At 35.0% G+C, this 23,244-nt stretch overlaps 1 protein-coding gene across 2 annotated transcripts in view; it reads right to left on the bottom strand.

The window, feature by feature from the left end:
• Window positions 1-23,244, bottom strand: part of LOC106478036 (acetylcholinesterase-like) — a 128,014-nt gene that overhangs the window by 46,913 nt on the left and 57,857 nt on the right. For both annotated transcript variants that reach the window (XM_022381551.1, XM_013938544.2), the window contains one exon: window positions 5,614-7,215. In XM_022381551.1, coding sequence (XP_022237259.1) covers window positions 5,614-7,181 — 1,568 coding nt within the window. In that variant the 5' untranslated portion in view covers window positions 7,182-7,215. The remainder of the gene's footprint in view (window positions 1-5,613; window positions 7,216-23,244) is intronic.

The raw sequence follows: 23,244 nt of genomic DNA, 5'->3' as shown, positions 1-23,244 counted from the left end.
ACTGCTAAATCCAAAGTACAATTTAACTACTATATTCAAAGTATCAGTTAACTTACATTGGATTTGGTGCAAAGGTACCTTCATGCAGGTCCTAAGCAGTGTTTTCGTTAGTTCTTCGATTTGTCTGTATTTTTTTCACTATTTTTCTGTTTTCGAAATTGGCCGTGTTGGTGTTGCGTGGCGGAGACATGTTGCATTCGCCCGCGAATATTGGCCATTTTAATTACAAAATTATAATATAGTGACTATAAATCGCGTTTCATATTGTGTACAGTCACTTTTTGCCCCTAAGATATAAACTCAAACTCGATGGTTTGAAGTGAAATAGTTACCGAGCAGACTGCTTTAATAATGAGACAGACTATACCTAACTAATAAGTGACCTGATTTGTTAGACAATATGTCAACTTTCCTTACTATCTGTCGCATGAAAGAGTCTGTGGTGAAGTTTATTTCACATGAAACGGCACCTAATGTCTAAAATTCATTTTATATTATTTGAATAAATGTTCTAAGTTAGTCGGACGTGGCTTAGTGCTTAGCATGCGAGGCTGTAAATTTGAAGGTCCATGGCTTGCATCTCATTGTTTCGCAAAATCACACTCTGCACCTTTGGCGCTAAGAGTACCTTAAAAGAGTGACAGTTAAATCCCACTATTTGATTAGAGTATCCCAAGAATTGGTGATGGGTGTTTTTGACTTGCTGATTGTCCTTCTAGTTAGTCCTTCTAGTCTATCGTTTCAAAGTTAAAGACAGTTAGTAGCTTTGTGCGAATATCCAAAACAACCAACTCTAATTAACTAATTTTCTTTTTAATACCTTACGGTTGAAGGAAGTTTTCCATTTGAAAACATAAAACCAAAGTATATACAACGTATGAACACATTATTTCATGAGAGGCACTGACTTTGATACACAAAGTAGTACTGAAAACTACGACATAAAAGAAAAACAATTAATTTGATGTGAGTTTCAAGAATTTATGTTTTCTGGACTGAACTAGCAGAGTTTGTTTGTTGCTATTCTTCTAATAGTAACATCTAGTTTTGTCTATTATTTTCAGTACTTGATTCTTACACGATTATATATCTTATCTGACCATTCATCAAATTTTTCTGTGTCTTCCCCTTCCTTGTCCATATATATTATAATGCTGTCTACGTCACATTAAAAATTTTCTTTGGTGAGATTTCCTTATTCATTCGTTTTATTTCCTGTTATATGTCTACTTTATTGGTATTGGAATAGAACTAGAAATTTCAACCTGAACGGCACCTTATGCGCACTTGGGCTGATCGACAAGACCAGAGATCCCTAAGAATCAGGAATAATCGTCCCTAAATTTCTATTTTGTTGTTTTGCTTAACATTGACCAACAGTTCGATAATATTAGAAATAACCTATAATTAACTATTCCTGCCAAATCTGGTTAAAAAGAACCAGAAGAAGAGCAACAGAGGCAGGAGAAACGTGTCGCAGCATCTCATACTGAATGACAACTGCCTAACTTATGTACTTCCAGGCTGAAATAGAGTGATCTTACGTTCTACCAGCATAAATAGTCGATTATAATCATAGAGATTATTGGATCGAAAAGTGGATATTGATAGCCAAGGAAGTAGGGGAAGAGGTAGAAGTGCTGGAGTGGTGAGAAAAGCCACTCTCACCCCAAGAGTGTTGGCAATAATCTGTAAGTCTAAAACGTCATAGTCTTTGGAATGCAAGATCGACAAACAATTGGAGGTAAACTTCCTACTAACCTTTCGAATCTTGTCCCAATCGACCTTGGAAATGGTGGTGGAAGAGATACTGGAGGCGAGTTAACCCAAGAGTCCTTCTGGCTTTGGTGTCTGATCTGCTGGGCATAGGCATGAGATGGCTGAAAGGCCATGTGGTTGTGAAGAGTGGGATATTTGCAGAACATATCCCAGACTGATTCTTAGCTTTCTTTGTTCATTAGCAGCCATGGATCCAGCATGAACAAGAATAATATGGCAAACACATTGAGATTTTAGCTACTTGGACAATACAATCATTTACTGCCTCTACACAATCGTTAATAGTCTGGAGAGTAACGACATCAATATCAAGTTCCTAGAGAAGGGTGAAGGAGAGCCAGTCAGTCTGCTTAAACTTCCACTCTGACACGTGACTCAGGTGGCATTGACCATGGCTAACCTCCCGGAGAATGATGAGAAAATGACCACTGTGGGTCATTGTTTACTCTCCAAGAAAAGAAATGAACTAAAGAAAAGCGGAACTAATGAAGATATATGGTGGTAAAATACTGAGTTGGGTCATGAAAATATGTATATGATTCAGTATTGAAGAGAAAAACGTTGTGATCCAAGAGCATACATTCCATAGAAAGACCCCTCTCATCAATATCAACACCACCCCAGAGTGGATTGTAACCATTAAAGTGTTCCAAGATGAAAAAGAGGAATGTCAACTGTTCGATAAGATCATTAAGATCATAATCCCTCTTGATGACAGGTAAAGGGAACAAATTGCGATAGTATTTCCAATGGAAACACAGAAGGCAACAGTCTCCAATGGTGTGTTGAATGGCACAGACATGGTGGGTGTATGCTGGTCAACCAACAGCATGTCATCTCTATGAACCAATCCATCACTCAACCTGTCTTTCCAGTATAAGGAAAACTGCTTAAAGATAACAACATTGACAGGTCTCAGGAACAACTCCTGTAAGGATGACAAAAAAGGCATTTTTACTTAGAAGGAGCAGAAGAAGTAGGCGGAGAGCCTTTTTGTGTTCGATTACGACCACGTCATTTCTGTTTATTAGAAAGAGGTTGATCGACCTCTATTGATCCTGACCTGGGCCGATGGGGAGGTCCTCATCAGACAAGTATGATTTTATTGATTGAATACGTGTCTGATTGATGGTCTAGCATCTCAGGACCGATGGAGAAGGACATGAGCATTCACTGGTTTTAGTAGTAGGGATGACAATTGGAGTAGACATAGACTTGTCAACTCGTGTATCCATGAAGGGCAGAAGATCCTTAAGATGGTGAGAGAAATACTGTATGGCAGTGGAATAGAGTGCAGCAGCATATGTCCAAGCTGGAAGAGAATGCATCAACTTTCAGGCCTCAAGATAAGAAACATTGTTAATATTATTCAACCTCTGTACCTCTTTCTCCTCTATCCATTTATGGTATAGCTGATAGTAGGAGGGGTGGAAAACATTACAGTTAATGCAATGTGGATTTAGTTGACACGCATAAATATCGTGGTCTTTTCCACCACAATGAGCACACATCAAAGTATCGTGACAAAAGTTTTTGGTGTCTGAACTGTTGGCATTAAACACAGCAAAGAGAGTTAAGAATATAAGGCCTCACCTTGAAATTCAGATAACGTGCCTTGACAGTGGCAGGTAGACATGGTGATGTATACGTCAAAATAAGAATGTTGATAGGCCACATGATTTCACCTTTTTAAATTGAGATACGCCGAAGAGCCAAAATACCTTGGCTGGATAGCCCAGTGAGAACCTCTAACTTGGGGAAGTTAAACAAATTATTCTCAACAATCAGTCCTCTTGGGTAGCATGAGGAGTAATCTAAATAGGTATATCATCAACAGACTTTGAATTCAAGAGGAGCTCACTATCTTGTGTTCAGGACGATTTCATCAAGATGTATCCTGATCGTAACTTCTTAACCAACTTAGTAGAGCCGACAAGCCCCTCTAATCCATTCGGGATGAAAAAAGGCATATATCCTAGAATATTGTTTGATAACGAATGGAGGATGAGAAAACGGAGTACAGGAATGTCAGAAATTGGCAACTATGAGACTTCTATATATGGTCGTTTTTCTAGATTTCTTTATTTCATTCTAGGATAAGGCATTGCATTACCTGTAGTGTTGCCTACAAATTCCTATTTTGTAAATCTCTAATTTGCTGGATTTGACACTTAAATATATCTATATATGTGGTTGTTTAATGTCAATGTTTTTATTATTTCTGTAACACAGCCACATAAAATGTATGGCAGGGGGGGGGGGGTTCGTATTGTTATTAGCTTTGCAACAACGTCTAACTAACCTGGTAGATTTTTAGATGAAAAATCATTTATATCACAGCTATGTGATTCAAACCGTTTATCATCTGGGATGCTTGAAGGTTATGGAATCCTCCTTCACCCCGCACCAGGGATATGTGATTTAGACACAACAGTGGGTGACTTTTTTACGAAGTTGTAGCTGATGTGCGCGATAGTGAGAGACTGACAGAGGTCAAGAGGTAATGTCCGGAAGAGGAGTGAAGTCAGCGAAGCAAAGGCCTGCCAGGTCCATCGACGAGAAGGAGAAAATTCGACAAAGACAAAATACTCTAACAAACGGTCTTTGACAGAGCCGAGCAGGGATCTGTAAACCCAAGTGCCATGGCTGTGATCTGTACGTCCAGTGCCATACATTTAGATGTCGGGGGGATAACCTCGAGAAAACCCACTTTCACTATGATTAAATATGGACCTGGAATCAAGCACGTGAACAACTTTATCGTGACTGTATGGTGTCAACTTTGAAAGGTTGCTGCGAAGGAATAATTATGTGAGCTACATTCTGCACTGGGCTAGAGACCTAACTGTGAAGTGTTCACGGATAACGACAGTTCTTAGAATAACACGTTTCAGGGGTCAGGGAAGGATGTTTTGATCAGCAGGTAATGTGTTGTTATGGCCGGATAATTGATTCTGTACAAAGAATGAATAGCCTAACCTTGGTTTTGAAACATTAATAGGAACGTTTTGTATTGTTTAGTAGATATCCCAAATCTCAACTCTATAGAAATTGTTGAGGACATCCGAAGAGGTTAATTCGAAAAGTCAAATCACGACCTCCTAGTTTTCATCGGCATTTGCATCGACAATGAAGAGAAATGGCTTCAGCTAACTGAGAGCATGGGTCACAAGTTAGCACTCTATCACTGAATGTCCAGATATATTTGGTATAGCACTGTACATTTTTTTTGTCACGGTGATGTACTTGCTACAGTTTCTCCAACTGTTCAGAAAGTAACTCAATAAGTTAAGTGAAAATAATTTTTAACGTTTTTGGTAAAAAAATTTTCATAAATTTTCATTTCTCTAAAGCATTTAATATTTCCAAGATAATAAAGTATATCACAAAATCACTTTCAAGACATAACTGTAAATGTTTTTATCACTCAGTATAAATAAACCTCAATAAGGTTTCCATTTTTTACATAACAAATGTAACCGCTAGACACTGTCCTAAAATTTATCAAAATTACAACGAAAAATATAGTTTTAAATTATGATGAAAATATTGAAAGTAAAAAAAAAAAGAGTTGCTTTATTCCGTACTTAGTAAATATTAATTCAAAACTTTTATATTGTTCTTAACATTGACTGATAAACACGAATTGTAAAAATAATAACCAAGTTTATGAAGAACAATGTGTTTGTTATTTTAGAAAATATGAAAAACTCTGAAAATGGAAAATAAGAAATAAAATAGACATTTACTAAGAAAATATCACTAGCCCTCATTTGCAACTCTTAACATTGTAGTAAAGACTGTTTAGATTGTGAAATATACATATTCACTTACCCAGTTTTAGCAAAGTTGGCCCAGTACCTCATAGTTCTTTTAGCTAGGATCTTTTCTTGCTCATTATAATTCTTTCTTGGGTTCAACGGCTCCCCGAAAACGAAAGGAATTTCATCTCCATGCATAACGCCCATCCATTCAGGCCACGGATTAACAGAAGATCGATGCGTAAAATAGTACATGTATACTTCATTTCCAGTTTCGGCGTAGCGATAGGCGAATTCATTCACACTGCAGGTAAAATGGTAATCACCAACTATCTTATCAATTGCGTCTCTATTTTTTATAGGATCATCAGGGTCCAGCCAATCGGTGTATTGGAAGATTATAGCCTCTTGGCCAACTTCACCAATGTATGGATTAAGTTCTTTTACTGAGTTTATAAAGTCTTTTCGTGTCAGATACACATTTTCTTCCTTCTTGAAAAGATCTGTTAAGTAGTAGACGATCCAAAAAGTTCCCTCTTCTGTGTTGCTTCCCATAAGGATGTTAGTTTTCTTAAAGTTTTTCATTTCTAGAGACTTTGAAGGATGTTCGTCAATGAATGCGCCGTCTACGACTGGCACAAAGGGGAAGTCTACAATGCCTAAACTTCCAGACTCATTGTTAACTAACGTCATCGGATCAATCTTTCGAAGACACTTTATAACGAGGTCCATATCATTTGGATCATGAGGGCATTTTACTGCTTCTGCAAGCCGCAAACCACGCGTGATTAGCTCTTTATGGTCAAGAACAGCCCAGGGTGAGGTTGCAGAGCCACTCTGCATGATGGCCTGACTGAATAAATTTCTGCTTAAAGAGGACAATAAGTGAAGCCCAACACTAACGCCACCTGCACTTTCACCAAACAAAGTGACATTTTGTGGATTACCGCCAAAATTAGCAATGTTGTCCCGAACCCATTCCAAAGCCATTAATTGGTCGTATAAGCCTGCGTTACCTGGAGAATCTGGACGACCGAAAAACAAGAACCCAAGTGATGCTACACGGTAATTCATGGAAACAATGATTATATTTTCTTCGGATGCAAATATCTTGGCGTCATAAACATCCAATGTTGTAGTCCCACTGTAGAACCCACCACCAAAAATCCACACCAAAACTGCGGCATTTTTCGGTCGAGGTCGAGGAACCCAAATATTCAACTTTAAGCAATCCTCACTCAAGGCAGTGTTAGGATTCCACATTTTAGAACCTGCAAAGTTTCCGAAAAACGTATCACTGATTTGAAAGCAACTGTTTGGCTTTTCTGTAGCATTAAAGATACCAGTCCAAGGATCTGATGGCTTTGGATGGCGAAATCTGTATTCACCTATAGGAGGCTTAGCGTACGGAATCCCCCAGTAAATATCTACTAATTTATCAGTAGCTGATCGAGAAGTTACTCCCCTCACTAATCCTTTGGTAGTCCGAATGACGAGGGGGTCGTCGGTATAATCAGGTAGTGATAAACTGCGCCCTAGACAGAGGGCGCCACAAGTGGCTAACATCAACGCTACTCCTCGGTACATTGTTTTAAGATCTTCTTGAGAAGCCATGTGTATTCTACGATGTGTTGTTGTCATCTCTATTCTGGACACAATGGACAAGAGTTAGATCCTGAAACAGTAAAATGGAGAAAACATTTATATTTTTGGGATACTATCAAAAGGACAAATGTATAACACAAGTTTTATGTGCGAATAGATAAGTTTGCATAACACAACGTTTATATTCCGTTTATAAAAGTTATTACTGTGTATTTTTAGAAATATATGGTGACAAAAGGAAATATTTTACATTAAAGAGCGTAAAAATAATATTGCTTATATAATTTAAAATGAAAATAATGAACTCCATGTACGATAAGAATAACTCTGAATTACTACAAAAGCAACTTTTCTTTGAGAATGTAGATAATAGTTGAACATGAAAAATTGCTGAGAAAAATCGTATTAACATTTAAATATGTTTCCACTTAGTTACATGTAACTACCAGCCGGTAAGTTGGTGTGTTATTCATATACTTTATACTTCTATTGATGTAAGACATATGAAATAGGTAGGTCATAATGAAAACAATGTGATTTGTTAACAGATTTTCACAAATTTCTAGTGAGGAAAACTTCAACTATTTTTAACTTTGGTTGATTTCTATTAAAACCTATTTTCCTCAACAAGGATTTTTTTCTAAATTTGCAACTTCTTTTAGCATTAATTGATGATAGTGCAGAAATAACTACTCCAATGAAGCCACTATAGTAGTCAATTCATATTTTAGAGTCATTACATCCTACTATCATTGCTGCCTCCCCATTAGTCTATCACTTCAAAATTAGTGACGGCTAGCGCAGATATCCCCCGAGTATTTGTGCGCTCAACAAATAAACACGGATCTCTGAACTTAACTATGAATGTTTTTGTGAACGTCCTTTTGTTAACGTATCATGTCTGTTTGAACCATTTACAATGTCTTATATATTTGCTAAAAATAATAATTTAACAATCGTGGAAAAGTAGAGATTTCGTTATAAATATAGTCTTTGTATTATGGTGAGGTAGTCAGTCCATCTTACGAGGTACATTAACTCAAGAGCTAATCTGTCGTGCTATGCCCTATTAAAAGAAATGGAAAAATAATTTGATGTATCATTGTTGGATTGAGTGTGGCCGAGTGGTTGGCATAGTCGCAAAAACGCGCTCCGGTTTTTAGGACAGTGGGTACAAGATAAAATTGACAGCCAAATTGCAGACAGTAGTAAACCAAAAGTTGGTAGTAGGTGCTATCGACAAACTGCCATCCATCTTATTTACAAGTTCAATATAGTCCTTTGTGTAGCTTTGCACGAAAATTCTGAAACAAACAAAGAAAGTATCATCGGTGCCTGAAACACTTTTTTGCATAAAAGTAATCGGCGATGAGGAAAATACGATAGAAATATAATTAACAAATAAACTACTTTTTTAAAACCACCCTCACAATTTAGGTAGATTATTAAAACAAATGTGTTGTACTCATTGTCTATCAAAATACCTCCCAGATTAAATAGATCAATCTGGAATCGTCTTCCAGCTGATTAACATATCACAATGCATGATTTCACTTTTGACGAATGTCATGCATACATTTTTGATGCTGTTTTAAGTGTACTTGATGCAGTATGTGTTAACAAGATACCGTATGTTTTCATAGCAGTTTCTAAAAATTACCTGATTTTAAGAGATAACATGTATAAAGATTTGTTAACATATTCTAAACAAATTTTACCTCCGAACAAACAACATGTTTTGCTGGTTTAATACATGTTGCTGAAGGTAAAGATTTAAAATGAACATTGACAGTCATATGACATAACTGAGATGAACATTATACATACATATATATATTACAGATTTATTTTCTTTTTCACCTAAAGCAAAATATAAAAATATAAAACATCATGTTTGACGTAGAGGACTAATACATTCTTTGATTGGCGTACCTTCTGCTGTGGACTGCAGTTTTGCCTATTCAAGGTTCATAAGCACAGTTTTGGCCAGCAAACCAAAGAAATACAGTTAGGCCGCTTATAATGGTGATGCTTATATAGGACTTTTACCATTGTAATTCTTCAGACTTACAAGCCCCCCAGTGGCACAGCAGTATGTATGCGGACTTAGTGTTACAAACCGAGTTTCGATACCCGTTGTGGGGAACGCACAGTAAGTCCAGTGTGTAGCTTTGTGCTTAACTACAAATAGACCTGCCGCTGAGCGAGTTTGTTAGATCTAATTAATCATATTTTGAAAATAAAATATATATTTTGAGGTGCAAAACTAAATTTTTCGACTATGATAATACACATGGACCACAGAAGAAATAGCAATAAACATTGTAGTTTACTCTTCTAATTGCTTTCCTTCTTTATTTAATCGCTTCTTCGGCTTCATTTTCTTTAAATGCATAAGATATCCAATATTCTATCTATATTCCCATAAATAATTTTTCAATGTACTATATTCTCCAGTTTTTTTACCATCATTCCTTTAACAAAATTTTGCCTAAGATTAGAAAAAAAAATTGTTGTTAGGTTTGTTTGTTTGTAATTAAGCACAAAGCTACACCATGGGCCATCTGTGCTCTGCCCACCATGGGTATCGAAACCCGGATTCTAGCGTTGTAAGTCCGCAGACATCTCGCTGTGCCACTGGGGGGCTTTAGCGTTCTAAGTCCGCAGACATACCGCTGTGCTACTGGGGGGGGGGGGCTTTTTGTTCGGATACAAGTGTTTATTGTGCTTTCTAAGGTCTCAATTTGAGAGCTTTGTTCACAAAACAATTCTTAAACTTGTGTACTTGTAATAAGTTATTAGTTTCGGGTTATATTTCTTAATACCTTTCGTTTCAAGTGTTTTGAGATATGTAGAGAAATGCCTGTATAATCTTTACGTGATATTACCTAGAGAAAAATGGAGAAAAAACACTTCACTGAAACTTCTAAATTCATGATAGCTTTAGTATTTGACTGACTGTTTTTAAACTCTATAAAATTATCTGCATACATAACTAGTGACAAAAGACTTTAATCAAATAGTCTCACACTTATCTCCAGCAAACACGATGCTTACACATTCAATTTACAGAATATGAATGTGACATCGTACGATGGGTTAATAACAGTAAAGAATGAAATGGAATTTACAAAACCTATTTGGACTGAAACACCATTCATTTTAGAACGCAAGAATGAAAAAATCTTAAAGAACTATGTAACAAACACTTAGATTATTCCTTATCTTCCTACGATACATTCTTTCCTATTTTCAAGTTCTAAATAAAGAAATTCGGTTACTGAAAATAATCTAATAATGTTCGAGTGTATCCTGTCGTTTATCAAATAGAGAAAAAAAAACATCTGCACTCTCTTGTTAGAGAAGAATTAGTTGGGAATATGGAAAAGTCCGACATTCTGTTTAAGCATCAAATATTTACAGGTTAATCCGATATACAATACACGTGGGCTCGGCTCTCGTTCTTATCAGAATAGAATGAGTCATAAACTTTTAAGGCTACCTTTCCTCTTGACGTTTTCCTTCTTGTACAAAGAACAAGATTTTATTACACTTGATCTAAGATTTACGATGAGGATAGGTTTGTACTAGATGATGTTTTAATTTAGTTTGGAGCCAATGGTGAACACTAAGTGCAGTGAAAATAACTTTACGTCCTTCAATAAGACGAGACTGATAAGCTTCAAATTAGGTAGAGAACGAAAACACGAACAAGTTAATGCTTTCCTCTGTAGTCAAATCAACTTCAAAGAAATACATTCCTCGAGAAGGCAAAATAGAAATCGCAAGGTAAGTCGGAGTTGTAATAAAAATAATCCACTGTAAGCCTAATATTAATACGAATTAATAATATCTATTGAAAATGTTCACGACCTTCTATATTGTTCGATTGCACAACGTAAGTTTAATAGATTAGTTATTTAACTTTTGTAACGGGCGTAGCGAAGTAGTTAGTGTGCACGGACTGTGAATCAGCACTAAGGGACCGAGGGTGCATTATAAGAGTGACTATCAAATTCCAGTATTTGGTCATACATTTAATCTTGCCTAAACCTTCTTTTTTGAATTATAACAGAAATTATTTTATTAACGATAATTTCGGTATTGTTTAAAATAGCAAAAGTATTTATTCGAAAATCAACACTCATGTCACTAAAATTACTGAATTTTCAGACATGAGAGTGTAAATGTTGTATTCTTTTGTGTATAATGTTTCTCTTCTAAATGCTTATACGAACGTTTATAAATGACAAGAAACGGATTAAATGATTAAAAGGGACCTTTCTGCATGCTTTTATTTAAATTCTTAAAATGTTTATTATTGTAACAGACAAAATCATGAACCTGCATATCCCCACACATCAGGTACTACATAAACATTGAACGCTTAGAGCGCTTGAACAGATAAAATCATGTGCGTGCATATCACCGCACATCAGGTGCTACATAAACATTGAACGCTTAGAGCACTTGAACATATAAAGTCATGAACCTGCATATCCCCACACATCAGGTACTACATAAACATTGAACGCTTAGAGCGCTTGAACAGATAAAAATCATGTGCGTGCATATCACCGCACATCAGGTGCTACATAAACATTGAACGCTTAGAGCGCTTGAACATATGAAATCATGTACCTGCATATCACCACACATCAGGTGCTACATAAACATTGAACGCTTAGAGCGCTTGAACAGATAAAATCATGTACCTGCATATCACCGCACATCAGGTGCAACATAAACATTGAATTCTTAGAGCGCTTGAACATATGAAATCATGTACCTGCATATCACCACACATCAGGTGCTACATAAACATTGAACGCTTAGAGCGCTTGAACAGATAAAATCATGTGCTTGCATATTACATTAACTGAGAAATTTGCATTATTGGTGACAGGAGTTTCAAAATGTTATATTTTCAACAACGAAGCGGTTTATCTGAATAAAACTAGTTATATCTTGCATCCTATGTTCTAGGAAGGACAGACTTGCCTGCCGTGCATTTTTTTAGGTCGCTTTAAAAAACGTAATGAAATTTTCACCGTAAGTTCTGAGTTCTCTGTATTAGTCGTACTCTACTGCTTATAGTTGTAATAAATGAAATAGACATAACCATCTATTGTATTTCATCTCCTAAACAATTCATATTTGTTTTTGTTGATGTAGCTATTTTACCAGCGACCTCTGACGACAAGTAATTAAACTGTTTAGATCGGAATTAAAAATTAAGATATTAATTAATAAATGGAGGACGTTCTATATATAAAAAACTGACTACCAGTACTTAATTGTTATAAATCCATATATTATAAAACAAAACACTGTAATAATTATTACTTTTATTTAATTATTATTTAAGCAATTATTTTGATACCCTCGCTCCGAAGAGAATGCCAGTTTCTGGAATTTTTTGATATGCAACAAGTTTCGAAGCTCTACCTGGTGAAATCTCTCTGAATTATTTTCGTGTATAAATGTTTTTCTAATTATTTTGTCAAACTAAACAATCACATCTCGAATAAGATGAGCTTTTCTCTCTTATTTTTTATCATGCACCTATGCATCAGATGTCTCCAACTGTGATTTGACTTGTTTTCAGATCTCAAAGATTCAGACAAGTTAGTAGCTCTCATATCAAAGTCTTAGTTTTTAAACACATTGTACAAACTATTAATCCTTAACAGAGAGTTTAACAGAGTGTTTAGAATTTCTTGCCTGATCAAGATCGCTGTTAATCAGGTAGGGGATTATTCATCTACAGCCAAATCTTGGGGTACTCTCGATGACAGAATAGTGGGACTTGACTATTCTTCTTCTAGCGTACCTATGGCCAATAAGAGCGAAATGCGTATTTTTGTGGTGACAGAATGCAAAACACGAATCCTTGGCTTTACAGCCGGGCACGCTAACCACTTTACCAGATAGATTATATTTTCTTCATTAACAGTCATTATTAACATTCTAATATAATAGTTTTATTTATAGTAATCATTAGGCCAAACCCGGGTCAAGAACAATTCGAAATCATCCCGTGTTATTAGATCAGTAACGATATTACGTCATTAAATAACAATGGAATAGGTTTGTGTCGAATTTCGCGCAAAGCTACACGAGGGCTATCTGCGCTAACCGTCCCTAATTAAACAGTGAAAGACTATAGGGACGGCAGCTAGTCATCACCACCCACCGATAACTCTTGGGCTACTCTTTTACCAACGAATAGTGGGATTGACCCTCACATAATAACGCCCCTAAGGCTGAAAGGGCGAGTATGTTTGGTAGGACGGGGAGCTGAATCCGCGAGTCGAGCGCCCTAACCACCTGGCAATGTCGGGCCAACAATGGAATAGGAGTCATCAACAACAAAACTAGAAGAAATATAATTTTACGCCTATATATTTTACTATATTTATATTGTTTTCTTTTTCGATGGTTTTAGCATCTGTAAAATGTAAATAGTGATTATGTTTAAGCATATTTTTAAATACATAGAAAGGAGCTTTGAAATATTTTTCAATGTTATTTAAAGCTGTCGATTAGTTTCTCCGTTGTAAGAACTATTACAGACTACATCTAATTTGATACATTGATCCTGATGTATGATTTCCAGAAACGTTTTGTTACAGTGATAGAAAGTGAACTAATTTTTCTATAGTAGGACATAAAATTTCATATTAAAATCCATATAACATTCTTTAATGGATTTTCTTGATAGTAAGCGAAAGTTTAGGGAACACACAATAAAGGGCAGATTTCAAAGTTCTTATTGTTTGTCTGTTCGATCTCCAATTCATTTTTTAGGGATTTAGGGAACACACAATAAAGGGCAGATTTCAAAATTCTTATTGTTTGTCTGTTCGATCTCCAATTCATTTTTTAGGGATTTAGGGAACACACAATAAAGGGCAGATTTCGAAATTTTTATTGTTTGTCTCTTCGATCCCCAATTCATTTTTTAGGGATTTAGGGAACACACAATAAAGGGCAGATTTCGAAATTTTTATTGTTTGTCTCTTCGATCCCCAATTCATTTTTTAGGGATGATAAAGTTTAACTTGCCACTTTGGAAGAATACTAACCTATTTTATGATATTAGTATAGCGTTTAACACGTTTTTCCAGTTAGAAAAGGCTGTTGATAGGAAAAAATGTTTAATGATTCATATTTTTGTTTGGGATTATGCAATGAATTCCAATGAATAAAATAAACTCCCGAGTGTATGTCCTTACGAAAATTTTAAATTGAAAGCCTACAATTACCTTCATTTTCGATTGTTGTCGACAGCTGTAGGTTTTCATTCGGGGTTTGCCATTTGATAATACTAGGTAAACCTGGTGAAACGCAGTTTTTTAAATAGTTTTTAAACATACTTACTTGCTTATCCGTAAATAAAAATGTTTTGGGTTGATAAGTTCTTCCTATAACTTGCACACGTTTAACAGAATGTTTATTTACCCCAACCCAGACTTGCAAATTCATAATTACAGTCACCTTCATTGTTTAACTGCATGTACCCATAGACATTTCATAATTACATTCACCAATCATTACTTAACTGCGTTTTTATGTACTTATATACTTTTCATAATTACAGTCCTCATTCATCGTTTAACTGCCTGTATATGTACCTATAAACTTTTCACAATTACAGTCTTCGTTCATCGTTTAACTGCTTGTTTATGTACCTATAAAGTTTTAACAATTACAGTCCTCATTCATCGTTTAACTGCCTGTATATGTACCCATAAACTTTTAACAATTACAGTCCTCATTCATCGTTTAACTGCCTGTATATGTACCCATAGACTTTTCACAATTACGGTCTTCATTCATCGTTTAACTGCTTGTTTATGTACCTATAGACTTTTCACAATTACAGTCTTCATTCATCGTTTAACTGCTTGTTTATGTACCTATAGACTTTTCACAATTACAGTCTTCATTCATCGTTTAACTGCTTGTTTATGTACCTATAGACTTTTCACAATTACAGTCTTCATTCATCGTTTAACTGCCTGTATATGTACCTATAGACTTTTCACAATTACAGTCACCATTCATCGTTTGTCTGTGTCAGAAGCTGATATTTAGCGTTTCCGTCTTCAAGTCGTTCTACGTTATACGATTTTACTGGAGAAACATAGCAGTTACTTTAGATAAGCTCTTACTGAGGTAACAGTAAATCTGATAAATGTTTATATTATTGTTCTACAGCTTGACTGTTCTGTTCTTATGTTTCACAAGTCGTGTTATGTTTTGAATGAATCATCATGATTATTTTTTAGTTTCAATAACATTGACGATTTTGTTAGCGAAACTTCGTTGCTGTTTTATTATTTTAACAGACTGATAGTGATAAATTAACATTTTATTATAATTACTAGTAATTGTAATATTCTTATATATTTTCTCGTGATAAATAAGATCTATTCAGAATTTTGTTATAAATTATCAAAATTCCATTTTTTGCACTGTAAAAATATATTTTCAAAAAATCAGCTGCACTAAGTTCTTTTAATTTCGGTGGTTTGTTCATTTGCAAATTGAGCACGTCATATTATTTTATACGAGTTTTAAGTATAATTCAAACACCACTCAGTATTCAAACTAATTGTTATTGAACTACTTTTATTTTATTTTCTAGACCTTTTAGTGGTTGAATATTTCAGTGTAAAAAAATTACAAAATTTTAGCTCATCCACTTAGTATTTAAACTAATTGTTATAGCAGTATTTGGTTTTATTTTAATTTTTTTCTAGTGATTAAAGTTTCGGAAAATAATATCATTTTTCACTACAAAAAATAAAAAAATATTAGTATCTTTTTTTACATGATTAACTATCCAAATTTTCCGAGTTTTAATCATTTATCTCTATATTCATGTTGCAATTCCCAAATAATTTATTGCAAAATAATTTCAAGTACCTTCTTTATTTATTTGACGTAATTTGAATTCGATTGTAATGAGTAAGATTTTAATTTATAAATGATTACTAATTGCTTGTGGTACATAAACAGAAGTACAATGGAGATTAATACAACAAAAAAATTGCAAAGGTTTATAATGCGTTTTCCGTGCTCATTTTCATTTGATATAGATAGCAAAATAATATTTAACATTTATGTATATTTATCTTTGCAAGCCGATAAATATTAAGTACAGAATTTTTGAAAAATGTTTATTTCATTTCAAGACTGATTACAAAGTTAATGGGGATTTGCAACATGAAAGGAGTTACTGAAAAGGCAGTTTTACATTGTCGAGTTAGCTCATTAACTCTTTGAAGACATTATTACATGTACAAAATAACAAGTACAAAGTGATCAGTGATGCACATCTTATCTGTGAATGTTGGTCTAACCAATACATATATATAAATTAAGGGAGATATGCATGAAGTCCTTATGGACATCACATTCACAACATTCTATTTTCCTAGAGCCTACGAATAGAACCAACTGTTCTGGATGACTACTAATAGTAGGAAAATTAATTCAAAAGATTAATATGTAAAATACAAAACTATCAGACGTTTGTGAGTTTCAAACTTTAAAGACACTACAAATGAGAGATAATAATATAATAAATTAATACAAAACTCTGTGAAAGACTTCCAGTGAATAAAGAAGATTCAACTGAATAAATATAATATATAGTTTATTGTCAACGCTCATACTTAATAACACTGTTTCATGATGCATAATAATCAATTGCTCGTTGTTTGAATATAAACGTTTTTTTTATGTTAAAAAATAAAGACAATCAACCCTATACATTTTAAGCATTAAAAATACAAGACGTTAAAACCATTTTTACTGTTAGAATCTAAGTCATCACATCCTGAATTAAGACATTACTAATTAGCGTTGTTTTCTTATACCCAGCATGAATTTTAATTTGAAAATTTTGCGACTTTTCACGTTTACTTCTATTTCTGTTTATGGTACTTATTTGTAACTTCCCAGATTAATTGTAACTACTAATGGCCCCCCAGTAGCACAGTGGTATGTCTGCGGACTTATAACGCTAGAAACCGGGTTTCTATACCCGTGGTGGGCAGAGCACAGATAGCCCATTGTGTAGCTTTGTGCTTAACTTCAAAACAACCAACTACTAATGAGGTTTCTTATTTTAACAATTTGTTAGCAGTAAGGTGCTAAGCTTTCATACGCGTTTTCCTTCCTCAGAGATAAGACTTGGGCTTTTAATGCTAAAAATTGAATTTCGATACCTGAACTAGGCAGAGCACAGATAGCCCATTGTGTAGATTAGCGCTTAACAACAAACAAATATACGAATTTTTCTGAATGGTAGAAGTTTATTCATTTGTTGTCGCAACTTATGATAAAGAACAACATTGATTGTGAAATTTACTTTGGAAGAAAACCTTTCCAAAATAACAAATACAATGGAATTGGAATATTTAACTTGAACGACTCCTTATGCACACATGAGCTAAACGATTAGGTCACAGCCTCCTAGGGGTAATCTGCTTATTGTTTGTTAAGCTTAAATCTACACATCAGGCTATCTGTGTTGTGCCCATCTGAGTGCCGAAACCCGGTTTTTAGCGTTATAAGCCTTCAGACTTACCGTGAGCCACTAGGGGCATGGATAATGTTTCTTACTTTTGAAATACTCACTAGAGTTACAGCAACCAAATAGCAGTACCAGATGTCACAAGGGGTTTGTTTGGCTCTTAGAACCGAATAAATGGACTGATTATACATCCACAGCTGAAAGTTCAGAGAATGTTGAGCGGTATCACATCTCGAACTTTGGACCCTTCGAACCGAGCCGACACGCTACAATGAGTTAATTTACTACATTTATTGTTTTATAAATAAATAGTTTTTTTTGCACTTTTTATAAAAAAAAGTAGAAATTTTCTTTTATAAGTACATTATGGTTATAACCAACATGATAATGATTTCTTCACCTGGACGCCACTTTATTCACACATGAAACGAAACTATCAGGACATCTTTTTATGGTTCAGACATAGTTGTCCCTAATCTTGAACTGCAGACCAAAGAGAGAAGACAATCAGTCGGTATTACAGGCCACCTAAAGCGGCGACTCTTAACCAAACAGCAGAATGATTGTCACTCTTATAACATACCTCTTACTAAGTGTGCTAATTCAACATCTCGAACCAAAGACCCTTGTATCCCACGTGTGATACACTAACCATAATACTACGCTGGGGCCAAAAATGATTTAGATACAAGAATAGTACGTCGTAATTTTGATAATCGATGTCTTAACCAAGTAAAATAAATTGTCGTACATTTCACTCGAGGAATAAAGAAAAAAGTGTACACAGATTTGCTTTCTTATTCTTAAACATAAGAACGACAAATAGAAATCTTTGTTCATCATTAGACCAACAACCTCTACTTTTATTTTATTCTCAACGTTGTAATAACTCAGCCAGTTGGCTGTTTCCAAGATTTGTCAGTATATCCTAATCATAAAGCGAGTAAAAAAATTCAGCGAAGCGTATCTCAAGAAACTAATCGACTGAAGTCAAAATCAAACCCTAACACCTCATTCATGTACTTCGGTCAGCACTTTATTTGATACCAGCACGTTGCCACACAAACTGTCCATGTGTATTGAAGTCACCAGAGCTTGTTTGTTTTGAATTTCGCGCAAAGCTACACGAGGGCTATCTGCGCTAGCCGTCCCTAATTTAGCAGTGTAAGACTAGAGGGAAGGCAGCTAGTCATCACCACCCACCGCCAACTCTTGGGCTACTCTTTTACCAACGAATAGTGGGGTTGACCGTCACTTTATAACGCCCTCACGGCTGAAAGTGCGAACATGTTTGGTGTGACGAGGATTCGAACCCGCGACCCTCAGATTGCGAGTCGAACGTCCTAACCACCTGGCCATGCCGGGCCACTTCAACAGAGCTGTAACTGAAATGTTTTCATACTCAATGGCTGGCACTTTCCAACCAGTTTTCACTTTTGTTTCTGTCACCGATTTCTCACAGACTTGTTTCTGTATTTTTGTAAAAAACTAAACGTATTTTGAAAGGAAATGTCAGTGATGAAAATAGAATATAAGTATCTTTACTATTCAAAATCATGTTATGCGTCAAAACTATGGTGTCGTGGAAATTTTATAAAAGTCATGAAATTTAATGAAAAGACTTCGTAAAAGTAAAGACTGAAACATTGTTAAGTGTAAAACATACAATATTTACTTTCTATTGTAAAAAAATATATTACTTTGTGATATATCATTTATTCCTCAATACAAACACTATAACATAATTTTGTTACATGCTGGCAATAAGCTTTTATAGGCCTTCTCTGCTAATTACATCTTCTAGGAGGCAATAAATTCCTTAATTAATCAAAGTTTTGTTTTTGAATGGGCCTTAACGTCAACAACTCATTTATTGAACTTAAATCAGTCACATGTGTTAGCCAGTCCATTCTCAATACGTGATTCTAGGTCTTTAATGATTTTAGCCAATGGCATGAACCATTATCGTTTCGGAACATATATATATTCATCATCTGTAAACAGTTTTCTTGCTGATGGAAGTATTATTGACTCAACACCCTAACACTGACGGCTGAATTCACTGAATCAAGGTATATTAGCGACATTATAAATGAGGGATGCTTCACTGTTGCTGTTGTGCAGAATGGCTTGTTCTCTTCTCCAACACAATAACCCATTGGTGCATTGGCATGACAACGTTCTTTAGATCCCTGAAACATTAATATTGGAAAAGCTAGTTTTGGACTTTTAACGTATATATTCTAACCATGGACATTAAGATCTAGGGAGTTCCACAACTGACAATGTTTCCTCATGTCTTATAATGGTTGCCAATACAGTAGAATAATGACATTCAGCCTTCAGTAATATTTCTTGGCTGTTAAAAGTCTCTTCATGTAATACAATAAAGAACCTTATGCCTTACATCAACATATAGGAAACTATTTTTTAACTGAGAAATAAAAATAAAAATTACCACCGAAACAGTCAAAACAAAGCAACAAAATAACTGTATTTATATCACTTAAGCGGACTACAGAGAAAGCTGTAAGTCTTGCAGTCACATAACACTTGTTGTGTACTACGTTTTGACTCATAACTCAACTTCTAATAGAGATACATAAAATCAAGTTTCGCTGATAAAATTAGCATAAAATATACTCTTGGGATATTTCTAACATATTAATTTCTACAAACAAAAAAATATGTGAGGGGTCACAAACAACTTAAAATTTGTTCGGTGTTGTAAAACTTTTGCCAGCCATTGTAAGACTGAATCTAGTTAATTGAATTCTATTTTGACCTACAGTATTTTAAGTTAATGTGCTTTTACGTACAGATTAAGTCTGGTACACTAGCTGGTAAATAATTCCCTCAGAATTATCAAGATAGACATATCTGGTGTAACAAAATAAATAATTTTCAATTGTCTAAACTTGCACAGAAATCTTCTTCTTGACTCTCAAATAACCAGCTTGTTTTTACATCGTTCTCTGCATATTCCACATACTGTATACAGTGATTTTACGTTTTCGCCTATTACGAAAAATCTTCCGGGGAAGAAGGAGGTGATGAACAAATGATTTTTTTTATTTGTGTTGTAAATAAATGCAATAAAGTCTATACTTGTGATTTAATGGCAAAGCGATAATATTTACCATTTACAAAAACCATACAGAGACGTCTGCTGCACTTTGAAGTAAAGTTCTGGAGCACGTTTGGAGTTACGGTAAAGCTCTGGTTGGAGTTTAAAGTTTGAGAAGGTGGGGCTAATGTCCGGTTGCCTTCTCCTCTGTAGCCAAGAAGGTCATGACCCACAAACTACTTGGTACATAGTTAGTTTAGAAAAAGTGTTTAAAAAGCCGGCATGAGCCAAAAGTAATCCTATTAATGATTTCTCACAGACTTGTTTCTTCGTGTTTGTAAAAACTAAACTTATTTTGAAAGGGAATTTCAAGTACGAAAATCGATAAACTCATTCTCCAGTTTTTTCACTCTGATGTTCTCATACTATTCGAATTAAGTACAACTAATCTATAATATACTTAAATTACTGCGTTAACATTTAAAACCCATTTCTCTTGGTTTGTTTGTTTAAGTACAGAGTTATACAATGGGATGACTGGATTGTGCTTACCCCAGGGATCAGAACCCAAACTCTAGCGTTATAAGCCCACAAGTGTACCACTGAGTCACCCGGAGGAAGTGAATGGCTCTAATGACTTTGCTTTTGTTCTCAGAAATAGTTTGAGTGTTGAAATTTTTATGCAATTTTTCTCCATTTTGAAACCTCGAATCTTTGAAGTTTCGAAATACATTATTACACAGTTTCTAAAATCTTTATTATGGTTTCATATAATGTAGTTTTCTGAAAGCTTCAAATACAAAACAAATCCTCCTCATACAAAAACAGACAACTTCTCCAGTTTTATTCCTAAGTCACGTGATAATAACACAAAAGTACTAGTTAAAAATTATTACACAATATTTTTATTATTAATTCACCAAAACCATACTTTACAAGCTCAGGTTGTTTTTAAGTGAAATTATTTTCAATACCTAGTGGCACAGCAGTATGTCTGCGGACTTACAACTCTAGAAACCGGGTTTCGATACCCTTGGTTGGCAGGGCACAGATAGCCTATTGTGTAGCTTTGTGTTTAATTACAAACAAAATACCTGTCTTCGTATTGCCCTCAAGTGGCACTGCGGTATGTCTGCGGACTTACAACGCTAGAAACCTGGTTTCGATACCCGTGGTGGGCAGGGCACAGACAGCCCATTGTGTAGCTTTGTGTTTAATTACAAACAAACAAACAATCTTTCTTTCTTGGTACTGCCCTCAAGTGACACAGTGGTATGTCTGCGGACTTATAACGCTAGAAATCGGGTTTCGATACCCGTGGTAAGCAAAGCACAGATAGCATATTGTATAGCTTTGTGCTTAACTTCAAAAAAACAAACAGTAACAAAAAAAGGGCCTGGCATGACCTGGTGGTTAGGGGGGGGGATCGATATCGAATATGTGGGTTCGCGAGATTGCTCGCCATTTCAGCCACAGGGGCGTTATAAAACGACAGTCAATGCCAATGTTTGATGGCACATAGTATCCCAAGAGTTGACGGTGGGTGCTGCCTGTCTGTTGCTTTCCCTCTGATCGGCAGTTCAAAGCTAGGGACGGCGGCATACAGTCTTAGTAGCTTCGTCTTAAGTAAATAACCAAATAAGAATAACCGAGTTCGAATTATCAAATGACAGTACAACTGGATTTGAAGAATACTAACAAAAGGTTGAAAATAAATCCAAAAACATTACGCACATAAAGGTCAGATATATTGAGGAACTATTAACCCTTAAATTATTATCTTGCGATTACCCTACTCTCTGTCAGCGGGCTTCACATATTGCATCATATTGAGTAGTTTTGTGTTTTTGCCTGTTATATAACGACGAACAGAAATTAAGATGGAATCCCACATTTTCTGATAAAATACATTGAATACGTCAATAATAATTAGTGGGACTAATTGTAATACTGATGATATTTTTGTTTAAATATTTCTGCGACTCTCTAATCTACAAAGTCATGGAGTCACAAGGAACTCGGCGCAGAAATGTTAAAGACAATATGTCTAAACTAAAACAGTGGGGCTGTAATAATTCTAGGATAAGTGATTCCTGTAATTTTGGGATTTTATCCTTGTAGAAGAATAGTTTTATTAACACGTTAATATATGTGTTGTCCGAATAAATTGGTCAGCTGGTTGTGAATATTTTCGTTTAAAATTATCATGTTTTTTTTTTTCTGTAAAAGTAACTACTGTATCCGACAAGGTTTTAAACCTACATTCGTACTTAGTGAGCATAAAGTAATATCATCAGCCCAATTATCAAGGGTATAGTTTGAAATCCCACTTTTGACTTGTTAGACAGCAAATTCTATTTTTTTTTTATGATTATGGTTGTGTTTATCGTTCATTTGTTATTTCTTTCTATCGTTTAGTTTATCTATGAATTTTAGTTGCATTAAAACGCTAACTCAACATGTGTTTATGATGAAACTGACAC

Source organism: Limulus polyphemus, unplaced genomic scaffold, assembly GCF_000517525.1.
Source record: "Limulus polyphemus unplaced genomic scaffold, Limulus_polyphemus-2.1.2 Scaffold174, whole genome shotgun sequence".
NCBI classification, from domain to species: domain Eukaryota; kingdom Metazoa; phylum Arthropoda; class Merostomata; order Xiphosura; family Limulidae; genus Limulus; species Limulus polyphemus.
Note: the sequence above shows the minus strand (reverse complement) of the source record. Positions and strands in the feature narration are given on the sequence as shown.